This window comes from Melanotaenia boesemani, chromosome 12 (genome assembly GCF_017639745.1).
Source record: "Melanotaenia boesemani isolate fMelBoe1 chromosome 12, fMelBoe1.pri, whole genome shotgun sequence".
In the NCBI taxonomy this organism is placed as follows: Eukaryota; Metazoa; Chordata; class Actinopteri; order Atheriniformes; family Melanotaeniidae; genus Melanotaenia; species Melanotaenia boesemani.
The window spans coordinates 31,280,997-31,295,723 of record NC_055693.1 but is presented as its reverse complement, the minus strand read 5'-3'; the positions used below and the strand labels follow the sequence as shown (position 1 = coordinate 31,295,723).

Here is a 14,727-nt window from a genome sequence, read left to right as displayed (position 1 = left end):
TTAAAGCAGTGTGATATTTATAATTCTGAACATGCTCATTCTCCATGATGGTTTGGACTGGACAGAATGCAGTTTGATGCCATTTTTTTTCAATGACACATAATTTGACATTTTTCATACAATGAAAACAACTGGTACTGTCTTATACAGTTTATACAGAGGTTTACATCAAACTTTACATAACCAGTTGTGGTTAGTTCACTAATCATGTGCATGGTTTTTTCATGTTTTGGGGGCTCTGGAGGGCTACATTTTTCTCAGTTTACACTTGTGGCTTATTTATTTATGTTTTTTAAAGTCAAGGCCATTAAGATTATTTTCCTGGAAACTTTTAATTTAAACCTTTTTTAGGGAATGTTTCAGCTCCTAAAATGAGAGAGAGCGGAGGTTTGTTTATGGAGGATTCAACATAAATGACTTCATCCGGGCAAACCTCTGCTTCTATCCTCTATCTCATGCATCTTCTTTTACCACCCCAACCTCATATTCTTCCTCTTATAGAAATGGCTGCTCCATTTCTAATCCTGTTCTTCCTGGTTTCTCCAAACCAAAATCTTATCATTTTCAACTCAAGCTTCGCGTTGGATGGTTCGTGCCTCCTAATCGTCCAATAATTTATGATAATGGACACCTCGAAGGGCATTATCCCTCTTATACCATGGTCACTTACGAAAGAAATAAATATTAAATTAATTATTATTATTTTAATGTTGTTTTTACCGTTAAAATCCTAAGTTATTCACAAGAAGCGGCTGAGTGGACTATTTTGTTGTGACACGTTGCAAAGGTAACCAGCTCTGACACAGAACCTGCAGCAGGGGAGGGAAGGGAGATGGTTGCTTAACGAAGTATCATTTCAGAGGATGATGCCACATTTTGTTTCAAACAGTCAAAGTCCACAGATAGTTTCCTAAATTGTTTTTATTGTAAGAAATATTATCCACCATTCACTCTGATCATTTAATGTGTATCAAGCATGTAAGTCTATCCTAAATCGTTTTTATATTATCATCCACCATTCACTCTGTATCAAGTATGTAAGTTAGTAAGGTAATCAAGACAGAAAGACAGGCAATGACCTATTTAAAATTAAATGCAATTTTGCCGTTGATCGTGACAGCATGTCCATAGTGGCGTTTGAAGGATGGAGATTTAACGTTTGTGGACCCTGACTACTGCTGGTTGGGACGTTGCTGGACGACAAAACGTTGCTCCGTTCTCGCCTCTCCTGGACTGACGGAGGCCAATAAGCCTGCAAGCTGCTTTCACAGCAATGCGCCATCACAGACATGATCTGGCATGTCTCCAGCCTGGTGTCTGAGTTTCTGTTGCCATGGTTACCAACTAGCGTTTAGTCAGCGCAATAATTTACAACAGCAAGGTTATTTGACCGGAGCTTCTTTTATATCACTTTTTTAAGGACACCCTACAGCCAATCAGAATCGAGTATTCACCCAGACATGGTATAACTATAGTTAAATCATACGCCATTTACAAGTTACATGTTCATGTATCACACATGAACAAATTCTAAGTGATTTAGTGGTATATTGCCATTTCACATGAAGTAGTTACTGAAATAACACACCTTTTTTCTGTACTTGGCAAGATAAATGCAGCTATATCTTTACAGCCTGACCCAAGAAATAGAGAATAAAATGACTTTTTCTTTCTTTTTTTTAAAAAAAAGTACCATAAAGTGATGAAATAGATCTCAGAAACAGTATGCGCCAAATATGATATACACAGCATTAAAGGGCTAATGGAATTGCTCATTACTAGATGATTTTTTAATCAACAGACTTGAACTGTGGTTCTGCTTTTCAGAAGTCTGTAGGGATGCCAAACATTTGTTTAAATTTGGATCATGAATTATTCCCAAAACCACAATAAAGTTAGTGCTTAACTAGTATCAACATCATAGAAACCATAAGAAGGCTGTTCTTCCGCTTGACTTGATCACAGATGGATGATAAAATACTTTGCTTTGATGTCTTTTCAGGGCAACCGGGGCAGAACTGGAGTGGTGGTGGCGGCTTACATGCATTACAGCAACATTTCTGCCAGGTAGGTCCAGAATCCGAGCTGCCGCTAAAGAGGGTGCACAAAGGAAAATCTCGATAAGCCGGAACAGTTGATCACAAGACTGAAAAGTCACAGATTTGACGTGATGATATGCTTGTTCCTACATGTTAAGTGCTTAGGTAGGTACTAGGTAGTGGAACATTAGACTGAGGAACAGCACTTTTCTTCTAAGGAAAATAACAAAAAATGTGCTTGATATCATAATCATGAGCTGAAAGCTATGAGTTAGCTCTAATAGTCACTATCATAAGACTCAGATTATAAGCGAGCTCTCTTTTTTTAATTGGATTTGTTTTAAAATAGGAGCAAACAGAATGGCATTCTGTTACAGCAACAATCCAAAGAGCGCATGACTCCATGTTGTTTTCAGAAGAGAACTGATCAGATGGGGGAAAACACAGAGTCTTCCCTTTAAAACTTTAGTTTCTCTCTAACCTCATTGTAACACAAGCTATGATGAAACTGACATCAAGTAGCTCCGAATTCTTCAGTAACAGCAAAGTGTCTGGATGCAATTGTATGGAAAAATTATGTTTAATATGTAATCTAAAATACTGTGTCATTGAAAAATAAGCTATAAAGTTGGCATCAAATTAGCTGTTTTAATGGTTTTTGCTCGGCATACATTGATTTACGGGTGTGTGAAAATGGAAGTAAATCCTTTTTCAGGTGTTTAACATGTCAGGACATAGTAAAAAAGAAATTGGTCCTTACCAGGTCTTAGAATGAAGTAAATAATGCAAATGGATGAAAACACATGACATAATGTTGTTTTTCAATTAACATAAACGGGGGCAAAATGGAGACTGTGTTTGAATAACTAAGTCCATCCTCACTGCTTCCATACAAATTACAAGGCAGAATTGAAGTCAGGTGCTGACGAACAAATACAGATGATGACTTGATCATCATTAATGTGAAGCTGGTCAGGAGCATTAACCTGTATAAGGCTATTGTTAAAATATTTGGTGTCCATCATTCTACAATGAAAAAGATGATGGAGTTGTGGAAAACACATTTAAGACAGCTGTCAATCTTCCCTGGAGTAGATAGATAGATAGATAGATAGATAGATAGATAGATAGATAGATAGATAGATAGATAGATAGATAGATAGATAGATAGATAGATAAAACAAGAACTACATCTCAGACTCTACAGGCCTCAATTAATGATCAAATATTTAAATTCACAATGAGAAAGACTGAACAAGTATGATTTGTTTAGAGAAGTTGCCAGGATAAAACATTTTCTCTGACAAAGAGCATGACACCACAGCTTAGATTTGCAAAGTTGCATCTGAACAAACCACAAGACTTCTGGATCAACGTCCCTTGGACAGACAAACACATATCAGCACAAGCACCTTATAGCCACTGTAAAGCACGGTGGTGGAAGGCGGATGATCTGGGCTTGTCTGGACACCATGCAGTCATTTAGTGGACCATGAACTCCTCTGGATACTAAAGTGTTCTGCTAACAGCTCAGGCTGAAATTAGTCCATGTAGCAGGACAATCATCCCAAACACAGCAGCACCTCTACAACATGACGACCGAAGAAAAGATTCAAGGTTTTAGTGAACCAGTCCAATGTTCTTGGCAACAAAGCTGTGCATGAATGTGTCCTTGCAAACCTCAAAGACCTAAAGCAACACTGTAAAGAAGTTTGGGGCAAAATTCCTACAGTTAGGTGAGATAATATCATACAGAAAACAATTATGACTTCAAAATATTGTTGCTAAAGGTGGTTCTAAAAGCTACAGAAATGTGCCTCTGCGGTTTGGTTAATATAGATGGAATTTATGGCTCTTTGAAGGGAGCCGGATCTTGAGGAGTCGTTCCTTTCAAAGAGCCATTCAAAAGACTGGCTCGTTCTCACAATATCTTACAAAAACTCACAATATATAAGAATGACAAACAATCAAAATATGTACCTATATAAAATCTGCTATACAAAATAAAAAAATTATAGGAAAAATATAGATAAAAAAGGATAAACCTGAGCAGTCAGTGCAAATTCTAGTAAATGTTTTGGATAGAACTCACAGTATTTGTTTCCAAACAATACTCTCTGCCCATAGATGCTTCACATGAATGGAGCATGTTGGACATCAGACTTCTATGATGTCACAAATGTTATTTATTTTGTTTTCATTTTACTCAGCTGTACTACTTCTTATTTACTTATTTATTCATTTTTGGGCTTGGCATGTGTGTATAAATGTGTGCGTGTGGCTGTGTGAAAGATTTCATTGAGTGTTTTTATTCTTATGTTTTTAATCATGTAAAGAACTTCGTGTTGCCTATGGCATGAAAAGCGCTTTATAAATAAAGTTTGATTTGATTTATTTTCGTGAAGGCAGTGTCAAAAATGTGTATACAAAAAGGATGGCTCACAAATGAACGGCTCACAGCTGTGAATCAGTTCCCATCGTTCATTTAAAGGAGTCGTTCAAAAGAATTGATCCGTTCATGAACGTCACATGTCTATCAGGTAAATAATGTGAAAGAGTATTATATGTATGTAATGTGTTTTGTGTAGTTAATCTCTGACTATATACACTTAATATCAATATCTGTTGAAGACCTGATGATGTTTTTTCTGATATCCTTATATGTAAAAGCTTTGAATCAATAGAAAATACACTTTATTTTTTACTTGACTGTTAAAGCCTAAATTGGTGAAGTAGAAAGTCTTAAAGAATATTTTAGTCAGCTGTTTTCTTACCAAACTCCTCTGTTGGACTGCAGTGCTGACCAGGCTCTGGACAGGTTTGCAATGAAGCGTTTCTATGAGGACAAAGTGCTTCCTGTGGGGCAGCCATCCCAGAAAAGGTCAGTCTTCCTTCACATCTAGTTTACTTGCCTTCTTAAAACAACTTGAACTAGATTAATTAATATTTAAAATGCCCTGCTATGGGCAGTGTATTCTCCCTAAATTGTTCATTGAATGGTGAAAACAACTCTTGGCTGTAGCTCATCATCTGTGATGGTGAAAGCAGATTGTTAGATAGAAAAACCAAAACAGTAAGAATATGTTTCCGTCTAAAGGTTTGAATCTTTAAGAACCCTTTCAAGCTGAAAATATCCATTGCTGCTGATAAAAATCACCGTTAAAGCTTGTGTCTGGGTGTTTTGATGAACACAGGATTAAATGTTCATCCCTGTGTCGTAAACACTGGACATCATGATACAATATGACTCAAGTGGATGCCCTGCTCCTCTCTGCTTCCTCAGGTATGTGGAGTATTTCAGTGGCTTGCTGTCCGGACACATAAAGATCAATAACAAACCCCTGTTCCTTCATCACGTCATCATGCATGGCATCCCTAACTTTGAGTCCAAGGGAGGTAAGTGTATTGTGCAGATATCCATTTCCAAATAAGCTTAGTCACATGCATCATCTGTTTTCAAACAAGTTTTTAAAACTTGGTTTTCTAGGTTGTCGGCCATTTCTCAAAATCTACCAGGCCATGCAGCCCGTTTACACATCTGGGATCTAGTAAGTCCTAAAACACACTCACGCTCAAATGCTTTTACAAGATTCCAGGGATAGCGAGCTCGTAGTGGCTCGATAATAAAAACCCTGATTTTCCTTTATAGCCTCTCCACTAACTCCCCTGCTCCCCAATATACATACACACCACCCCTCTTGCCAGTTTACACGCCAAGCTTGGCTTACATTATTGTATTTAGCTAGCCTCCCAGCTGCAGGCTCTTGTTTCTCAACTTTAGATTCCGTAATCACGTCTAAGGTTATTTGTGACTGGAGAGCCAATGAAACAGGCAGACAGGCATCTGTGTGGACGCCTGCAGGGTTTTTCTGCCGGAGGACCCTGCTGGTTCCCAGGGCCAGACAGGAAACAATGGCTTCTATGGCTTTTTGTTGTTGTGTTTGGCAAGAAGGTGGTTTGGAACAAGGATAGGGGAGAGTGCTTCACTGCCCTCATATGGTATTGTTTTAGTAATATTTAGGCATATTCAGATTATTTGTATTTTTTTTTTTTTTTTTTTTTTTTCTTTTATTTGGTTTTGTTGTGGCCAGTGCTGACATACTGGTCCCATTACCAATTCCCCCATTTAGCCCTACAAAATAGTTGTCCCGACTCCTCTGCTTAACAGACATAAGCTGCTTCTTACGTTTTATGGATCATTGAGTATTAACCATTCAGCTATCCATATGGTCCCCAGTGTATGGCAAGCTGTTTTGACATTTACGGGACATGTATTTCAGATATCTGTAATTCAATTCTTCCTAGTCAAAAGGAACATTTCAGATATCTAAAATGACGTTCTTACTGGGACAAATGACGTCATATTCCCCATTCATGTGTATTATGTTTTTACTTCCAGATATCCTAAATGACTTTCCACCTATCTAAAAAAAAACATTTTGGATATCTGAAATAAAATTCTTACTAGGAAAAACTGGAGTTTCTGATATCAAGAAATTGTTTCTAGTCATAATTTTCATTTGAAATATCAGAAATGAAAAAAATTCCAGATAGCTACAAAATAATTGTGAATATCAAAAATATATTTTGATATCTTTAAATTCAGTTTCTGCAAGCAAAACAGTGACTGAGGATATTTTTAATTAGAATTCTGACTAGTAAGAGAGGAGTGCCATAAACAGCATACCAGTGCACTAGTTGAGGAGCACTACTCCTTGATATAAAAAAAAAAAAGTTTGTGGACCAGAACCCAAAACAATTAACTAAAAGATGCTACACCAATCCCCCAACTCCTTAGAAGATAGCTAGGCTGGTTAGCAGATAAATGTGTTCGTTAGCTAATTGTTATCTTTTCTTTTAGCTGTTTTATGCATGAAGGCTGTCATACCGTGATTTTTTTAAAGCTAATCTCTTCCTGATGAGGGTAGATTTTGTGGGCCAGAAAACCAAAAAAATTAGCTAAAGGATGCTTAAATGTTTCATCAACATTTTAAAAGAAAACCAGGCTTCTTATCTAAAAAACTGTGTCCACTGCTAACTTTTAATTTTGTTGTTTTCAGTGAGACGGGTCACATGCAGTGAGTTTTTACAGCTGTTTGTTTTCTTATGAGGGAAACATTTGTGAGACAGAAACCAAAACAATGAGCTACAAGATGATACATTTCTCTACCAACTCCTTAAAAGAAAACACGACTGGTTAGCTAGTAACTGTTCCTATCAGCTAATTGCTAACTATTCTTTCAGTTGTGTTTTTGTGCATGAAGGGTCACGTGCATTACAGTTTTAGAGCTGTTATTTTTCTGATATGAGTTTTTGGACCAGAAACAAAAATGATAAGCTAAAAGGTGAATAGATAATAAATGCCCTAAACTGATAGTTTAAAAACAATCTTTTTCTTACCATAACTGCAAAACAGTGCTGCACTTAATGTATTTTAGAACTGATACAGATAAAAAGCAAAAGGATGGTTTTAAGGCCACACTACTAAACTTAAATGGAGCCAGGTAGACATATTTTGAAGGTTAGAAAGTTAAATAGTGCTACTTTAAGACATGACTAAGAGGAATTCCTTTGGTATATGTTGGTGCACTAATAAACAATAGAAATATTTCATATTGCAGCTTGAATTCTTTGCTTTTTGCTCTCATTTTTACTTTACATCTGTTTAAGCCTGCTGGTGTTACACAGTACACTGCTCAATGATGTGAAACAATCAGAGCAGATATACTTTCAAACTGTCAAACTCTTAAACCCCCAAATCACATTCTTTCCCACTTTCTCTCACATGCTCTCCATTAGCACTTTCGACACAAATACCCATATTTATCCCAGCGCTGCTGCTACATGGTTATTCTTTGTGATGACCATTGTTGAAGAAAGACTTTGTTTCTCAGGAGATCATGTGTGTATAGTTATTATCCAGACAAGCTAAATCAAAAGAGAAAAGGCAATGCTGTGGAGTCATGTTTGGCATTTCAACAGTTGTCACAAAACAGTTTTGTTATTTTCCGTGTTTTGTTTTGTTTATTTTTTGCAGTAATGTTCAAGGTGACAGTCAGACGAGCATTTGCATCACCATCGAACCTGGTCTTCTTCTGAAAGGGGACATCCTGGTAAGAGTTGCACATGTGAAGCCAATATAAAGAGTGTTTATTGTCCTACTTGTTATAATCAGTTACCTCTGGTTGAAGAAAAAACAAACAGGTACCAGGTTATCAAAGTGGCAACAGTTGCAGTAACACATAGATGCCCTGAATTTGTTTATTATTAACGAGGGAATCCTGTTAGATTTTCCAATCAGACGTTGGATGTATGTACTGTATGCATGCCCTGTAGTAGTTTATAGAGGGCATTCACAGAAAAACCGGCTGTAAAAACCTGGGGAACGACAGTTGGACTGTGTCCCATACTTCAGTTTATAGACCCTCATTAGCACACAATATGTTTCTGGAAACTAGGATGTAAAAGTAGCAGTGTACAACCCTTCCAGCAGCCGTTTGGAATGCAGAACATACTACTTAAACTTGATTTGATCATTTAAAATGAAATTGTGTGTCACATTCTTTGTGAGAGACGTTTTTACATTTGTGATATTTTCATAAAATGGTCTCATACTTGTTCCATTTGCACTTTTAAAACAACTAATAAAACAAAACGAAAAAAAACTCCCCAAAGAAGCAACAACTGTGAGAACCTCTACTTTTTATGTGCATGTAGAGGAAGTGCACGCATTCATTCCGACCATAATGTTATCCATGAGATGTCCTCACAGCTCATAATTTCAGCGTGGAGAATTTCAAATGGAGCACTTAGGTGAGCTCGAGGCCATTCTTTTTTGGCCCTCAAAGGCAAGCTCATTTCTCATTTTTTATTTAAGACAGACTAATGGATTCTGCCGCAAGCATCATCCGATGCAGCGGCTGCTTGCTGACGGTTGTTTTTATTTAGATACTATAACTTGGAAGCTGAATGGGAGAGAAATTGCTCACTTTAGGATTTTAAACTGCAATGAGTTCTGGGTTACAAAGCTTATCTTTTTTACTATTTGGTGATCATTTAGATGTAAAAAATGAATTACCAAGTAAAGAAAAACTGTAATATATGATTTAAGTTGTTTAGATTTCAGCTAGTGATTAATACTATAAAAAACAGTTTGGGAATAATATTGCTTGACTTTTCCAGTTAGATTTTTAAAGTATTATGATTGTACTGCAAACGTGAAGCCACCTTAGATAATTAGCTTAGCTTAACACAAAGGTTTGAAAATGAGCAAGAAAGCTAGCATGGATCTGTCTAAAGGTAGAAGATTTTTTCTTAACTTGTGAAAAATTAAAATCTGAAATTTCTCATTTAAAAAGGTTTCAGATTCATAGTTCAGCACTTTGTAAAAGCCTTTGGCATCAGCTACAGAGTTTAAGTTTTCTTGGGTAAGTCTTTACAAACTTAGTTAATCACAGTATTTTCTGGTGAGCTAAATCCCTAAAACATGTATAAATTGTATGGGAACTGTCTATAAACTACCATATTCTGGAGTTGACAGATTTTATTTGGCCTTTTTTTGGGTTAAAGAGTAAAAAAGAGTTTTTAGAAAGATTACCCAGAGTTGCCTCAGCTTAGGTTTATGTGGTGCTGAAAGGTGAATCTTTGCCCCAGTTTCACATATGCTACCCTCCAGGAGAGATCTCTTCGGGGTCTTGGATTTGGTTGCATCCATCCTTCCTTCAGCTTTGAACAATCTCCCTATCTTTGTTGATGAGAATCACCTTAAATAATGATACTACCACCACCATGCTTCACTGTCGCTCTTAAAGCTTTTTAGCTGGGGGACTAGCTTAGATACTAACACATGTGGAGAGGCCTCATTTTACAAGGGGCATATTTTAAAAAGTCCCTTTTCTACCTGTGAGCCGTTGTACAGACGAGGACAGCAATGAATGAATTTGGCAGCTTTTTCACTTCCTTTGATCTTTTGTTTGTTTCAGCACACTGTATGAAATTAGGCAAGCATTTCATCATGTTTCTAACCCAAACAAACTTACCTGTTAACCTTTAATAGCACCGCCTAACCAATCTGATATCATGGCCTTCTCCCTCCAGCTCAAGTGTTACCACAAACGCTACCGCAGCCCGTGCAGAGATGTGATATTCCGGGTTCAGTTTCACACCTGCGCTGTCCACGACCTGGGGGTTGTGTTTGGGAAAGATGAGCTTGATGAGACATTCAAAGGTGAGATATTTAGAATCAAACATCTCCCCCTCGCATTTACCTTGTGTAGGCAAACAGATCAAATAAACCCAGTTTATTTTTCCTGCTTTGTACAGATGACAGGTTTCCAGAATATGGGAAAGTTGAATTTATTTTCTCCTTCGGACCAGAGAAGATTCATGGTAAGTATCAGTGAGTTGGGTCTTAGGATGATACTGGGCACCCAACAGAATTCACCTTCATTCTTGGTCTCAATAAAAGCTTCCTGGTGTTTGTGTTTTCACTTTCACATCCCAAGTCATCTGTGATTAAATGACATTCACGTTTCCTGCTCTGTCTCTTTGCACTTCTGGTCAAGATATGGACCACCTGGAGAACGGGCCGAGCGTCTCGGTCGACTACAACACACAGGATCCCCTGATTCGCTGGGACTCTTACGAAAACTTCAATCAAAACTGCGAGGATGCCACAGATGGTGAGATTCTAGATGATACTTATTTTCCCTGTATGCTTCAGTATGTCAAGCAGTTTCACACACATACACTTGAAAAAATGCTCTCACAGCAGGCTTGGCTTGTATTTTTAGACAGATTATAGTAGCTGTCTGCCTCCTATGGTGTTGTTGAGTTAAGGTGTTTTAGCAGTTGGATCTTTACAGACTTCCTTATGAGAAGTCTCATTTTGTTTTCATACTATTGAGGACAACTTGATATACATCTGTCAGCATCTGTAAGTTGGTTCTGTCTTTAGGGACGTGATCCTCTTAATCTTTTGGCACTACCTGAGCTTATGTGATTTTCTGCAAACCTTACAAGTGACTGTAGAAATGCATTTTAATGCATCTGAGGGGAGGTTTGGACCCTATTTTAGTCTTTATTTCATTCTGTCCCACACACACAGAAACATCTTGTAGACATGCGACCTCTACAACAAGGCTGCTCTTGTTTTTCTGCGTGATACAGATTCAGATCTTGTTCTAATGGAGTTTTCAGACTCTCTTTTTTTCACAATTTCATGTCTTTAAAACTCCCACATGATGGGGTCAAACTGAAGCCTTGCTTTGCTTCAGACTGTGGTTTAATGAGGGCGGCAGTTGTGTGTAGATTGTGGCTTAAACATATTTTGATTATAGTGTTGTTTTGCTACTTTATCCATCAAAAATGTGCCTGTAAAAATTCAGGTCATAACTTTCTATAGCCTTTATTATTTATAGCCTCAAAAGCACCCTAAACCTGCATGACCATTATTTTCACACAACCCTGGATGTAGATGGTACTTTAAAAGGGCGGAGAGGCAGCGGTAAAGCTGAATTCATTTGTGGTGAAATTATCACAGCAAAGAAGCCAGAAGCCCCATGAGACCTCACTCTATTGCTTTCCAGAGCACAGAGCGAGACATTCCTGGGTTCAGCCACAGGCATGGACGAAGGCTTCCTTTTGAGGGAGAGGTGGTCACTCTGCAACCAAAGTGCTGCTTTCTACGCCACCCAAAAAAGGAAGCAATGCTACGCCCTCAGTGATAGCAAGGAGCCAGTTCATCTGTCTACTAAAAAAAAAGGGCTGCTCTTGTTAGAGGGTCAATTTTGTTTTTGTTATTTTTATTCTATCGTAGAGATGAGCTTGCTTTTGTCTGGTAGATAAAAAGGCAACACTCATCCATAATGACTTTATTGTCAGCACACTGGTCAGGAGCTACAGCAATTAGGAGGATGTAATTTAAAATAAATGGTGACGAGTATATGAAATTTAAAGGACCATTTCTTAAAATAAAGTGTTAGCCTTTTTTAACATGGATGCTTGCTGGCTTTTTAATGTCCCTGACTCCCCCCTGTATGTTTTTATTAGGCTCTCGGATAGTCAAAGGTCAGAGGTTACTTGGCTTCCCTCTATCACTGCCCATAAAGTGTCTACCCCACACTCAGAGGCAGCTTGAAATAGGCCCTGCTGAAATAGAACAGGTGTAAGTCTCCTCTCATTCTGTTTCAGTGAAGGTGAGCTTGTGGGTGGGTGTGCGCGTGTGTGCACGAGTGTGTATGATCCAAGTCCAGTTCAGTCCAAGTTGTTCACCTCATCTTGCTTGCTGACATCTGAAGATGAGACTGTGTTCAAATCTGAATTAGACTTTAATGAGATACACATACACAGACATATACACCGTGGTAGACATCACACTTATAATTACAGTGTCTTCTTTTAGCTTCTTGAGACTGAGTTGTTTCGGGCGCAAACCTCTTTGTCCATAACTGTTATTTTTAAAGAAATGAATAAAATTGTATGGTTTTTGTAATAATTGGACATAATGTTATCAAAGTTGGTATTGTGTTTTACATCATATATCTTCAGTTAAATATTTGTAAAACTACAGACAGACATAGAGGGTGACCAGTAGTACTGATTTATGAAGGAAAATAAAAATCATGAATTTTGATGTGCCCGACAGCAACGTTATTAAATGGCCCACAGCATTTAAACCATTTTTAAAAAAACATGTTAAGTCCCACTTCAACGGTTATTAGTCCCCCAAAAAGTTACATCTCTTACTAAAAATTGTACTTTCTGATTTTGTTCCTATTAAAAAGTGTCGCGTTAAGTCAGGAAATAAAGCTAATGAATATGCTAATTTAGCCATGGCCACATCCCCACCCACCAGCAGCGGCTAGCACCTGCTCTCTAGACATGGCTTCACAGGACTTGCTCCTAGCTAGCTAGCTTGGCCTTGAAGACCATGCTAGAGCCCTCTGACTAACAGGACACAGCTTGCTGGTTGTTATTACCTGATGTTGTTGACACATGTGTCAGCCTATTAAGTTGAGTTGGGATATTGTTGATAAACTTAAATGACTAAAAAAAAGATAAAATTATTCATAGACTGGTAATCTTCAGTTTTTCAATTTTTTTCTTAATGAGCATGTCTCCAATTTCCAAATAACTTTTAAGTTATCTACCATGACAACGGAAAATGGTTACAGATGAACAGCTATTTACTAATGAGGCATAGGGCTTCAATTTTTCTACAAGGTAATTTATGGGGAAAGCTAGTTTGGAGCCTGACTAACATTTTCAACAGTAATCACTCAGGCTGAGTGTGTACTAGCGTCTGTTAACCTGTAGCTAACTTCTCTGAGGTTAAACTAGCTTTTTATTTTATTTCTTCTATTAAAACAGCATATAAATTAGCTAAACAGCTCCATCCTATAAGTAGTCAGGACAGGTTCCTCTAATTTAAACAATATGTTGTCTAAACTCATGTCTGGAAGGTGCTGATCTGCAGATTCAAAGCAGAAATAGCAACAGTTTCAACACCACTGATGGCTGAATTTGCTTATGATATAACTTCACAAACATTAAAAACACATTCTGGACATGTTAACAAGGTTAAAAACATATTTAGGAGGTGGGAATTTTAAGAAAAGCTTTATTAAACTATGCTTGTTGGTGCTGAAAAAGCAGCTAGCTCCTCTGGCAGGGTGGCATGTAGCGTGGAGCTGAAATGGAAAATGAGTCAGACTGTAGGACTTAGAAGTGTCAGAAACAAAACGTGGTGTTGTTGTTTGGTCTGCAGTTACTCTGGATCACAGTTAGTTTTCTGAGGACAGCGCAAGACTAGTTACATCAGTTCTTTGCTTATGGAGAACTGCAAACAGCTTAATTACAAGGTAAATGTTTTGCTGGGATCAACATTGGGTAAGTGGCATCTATGTGGTTGTTGGTTCCCCAAGATTGATGTTGACTTTTACTGTGTTTATTCCATAAAAAAAACAGCTCCAGCTGCTGTCAGTCTGTCCTGGTTCTGGGATTTTTGTCATGCCTGCACCTTGCAGCCATATCCAAAACATAATCAGTTCTCAAACATTTTACTTGGACAGACACCACTAGAAACTTTTACTGACACTTTTAGGCTTTAGAGAAAGTGAAGCTAAGACATTTGGAGATCTTGTTCAGATTTTCCCAGTTTTATTTAGGCTAATCGTTGCAGCTCATTATCATCCTGCAGATTATTTCAGGTGTTTTTCCAGCTGCTTTATTCATTCTTTGCGGTCATTGATTTTCTCTTGAACTGATTGGATTGGTTTGACCTGCTGCTTCTGTTTCCTGCTAGATTTCTCTCTACCACAAACTTCATATATTTATTTAAATTGATATTTAAACAAGGATCGGATGTGTTTAATTAGATAAAGTTGCTTATTTACTACTATGTTTACATTCTAACCCTCACCAGAGGTAGTAACTGAAAGAACCACATAGCAAACCAGATCAGTGTCTGGAAAGATGGCCTGCTTCACTCTTTAACATGAGGATGAGGAACTTAGTCATCCAGGTTACATTCAGGGTAAAGCTGACATTATTTCACATCAAAAAAAGCCAGGTCTTTTTGCCAGGTTTAGATCTTTCAGACAAGGGTGGGACAACTTCTGGAGATCTACCAAGAAAGAGTTTTCTGGGAACGAGGTGGCTGAGGAGAGGCAGGTCTGGAAGTCTCTCT

At 37.8% G+C, this 14,727-nt stretch overlaps 1 protein-coding gene across 4 annotated transcripts in view; it reads left to right on the top strand.

Annotated features, from left to right (window-relative positions):
• The window catches only part of tns1b (tensin 1b), a 213,691-nt gene that overhangs the window by 157,833 nt on the left and 41,131 nt on the right, over positions 1 to 14,727 (top strand). For 3 of the 4 annotated variants that reach the window (XM_042001201.1, XM_042001200.1, XM_042001199.1), the window contains exons 10-17: positions 2,003 to 2,067; positions 4,837 to 4,920; positions 5,323 to 5,435; positions 5,527 to 5,587; positions 8,077 to 8,152; positions 10,137 to 10,266; positions 10,362 to 10,427; positions 10,598 to 10,720. In XM_042001201.1, coding sequence (XP_041857135.1) covers positions 2,003 to 2,067; positions 4,837 to 4,920; positions 5,323 to 5,435; positions 5,527 to 5,587; positions 8,077 to 8,152; positions 10,137 to 10,266; positions 10,362 to 10,427; positions 10,598 to 10,720 — 718 coding nt within the window. The remainder of the gene's footprint in view (positions 1 to 2,002; positions 2,068 to 4,836; positions 4,921 to 5,322; positions 5,436 to 5,526; positions 5,588 to 8,076; positions 8,153 to 10,136; positions 10,267 to 10,361; positions 10,428 to 10,597; positions 10,721 to 14,727) is intronic. The other variant, XM_042001198.1, reaches the window with a different exon arrangement.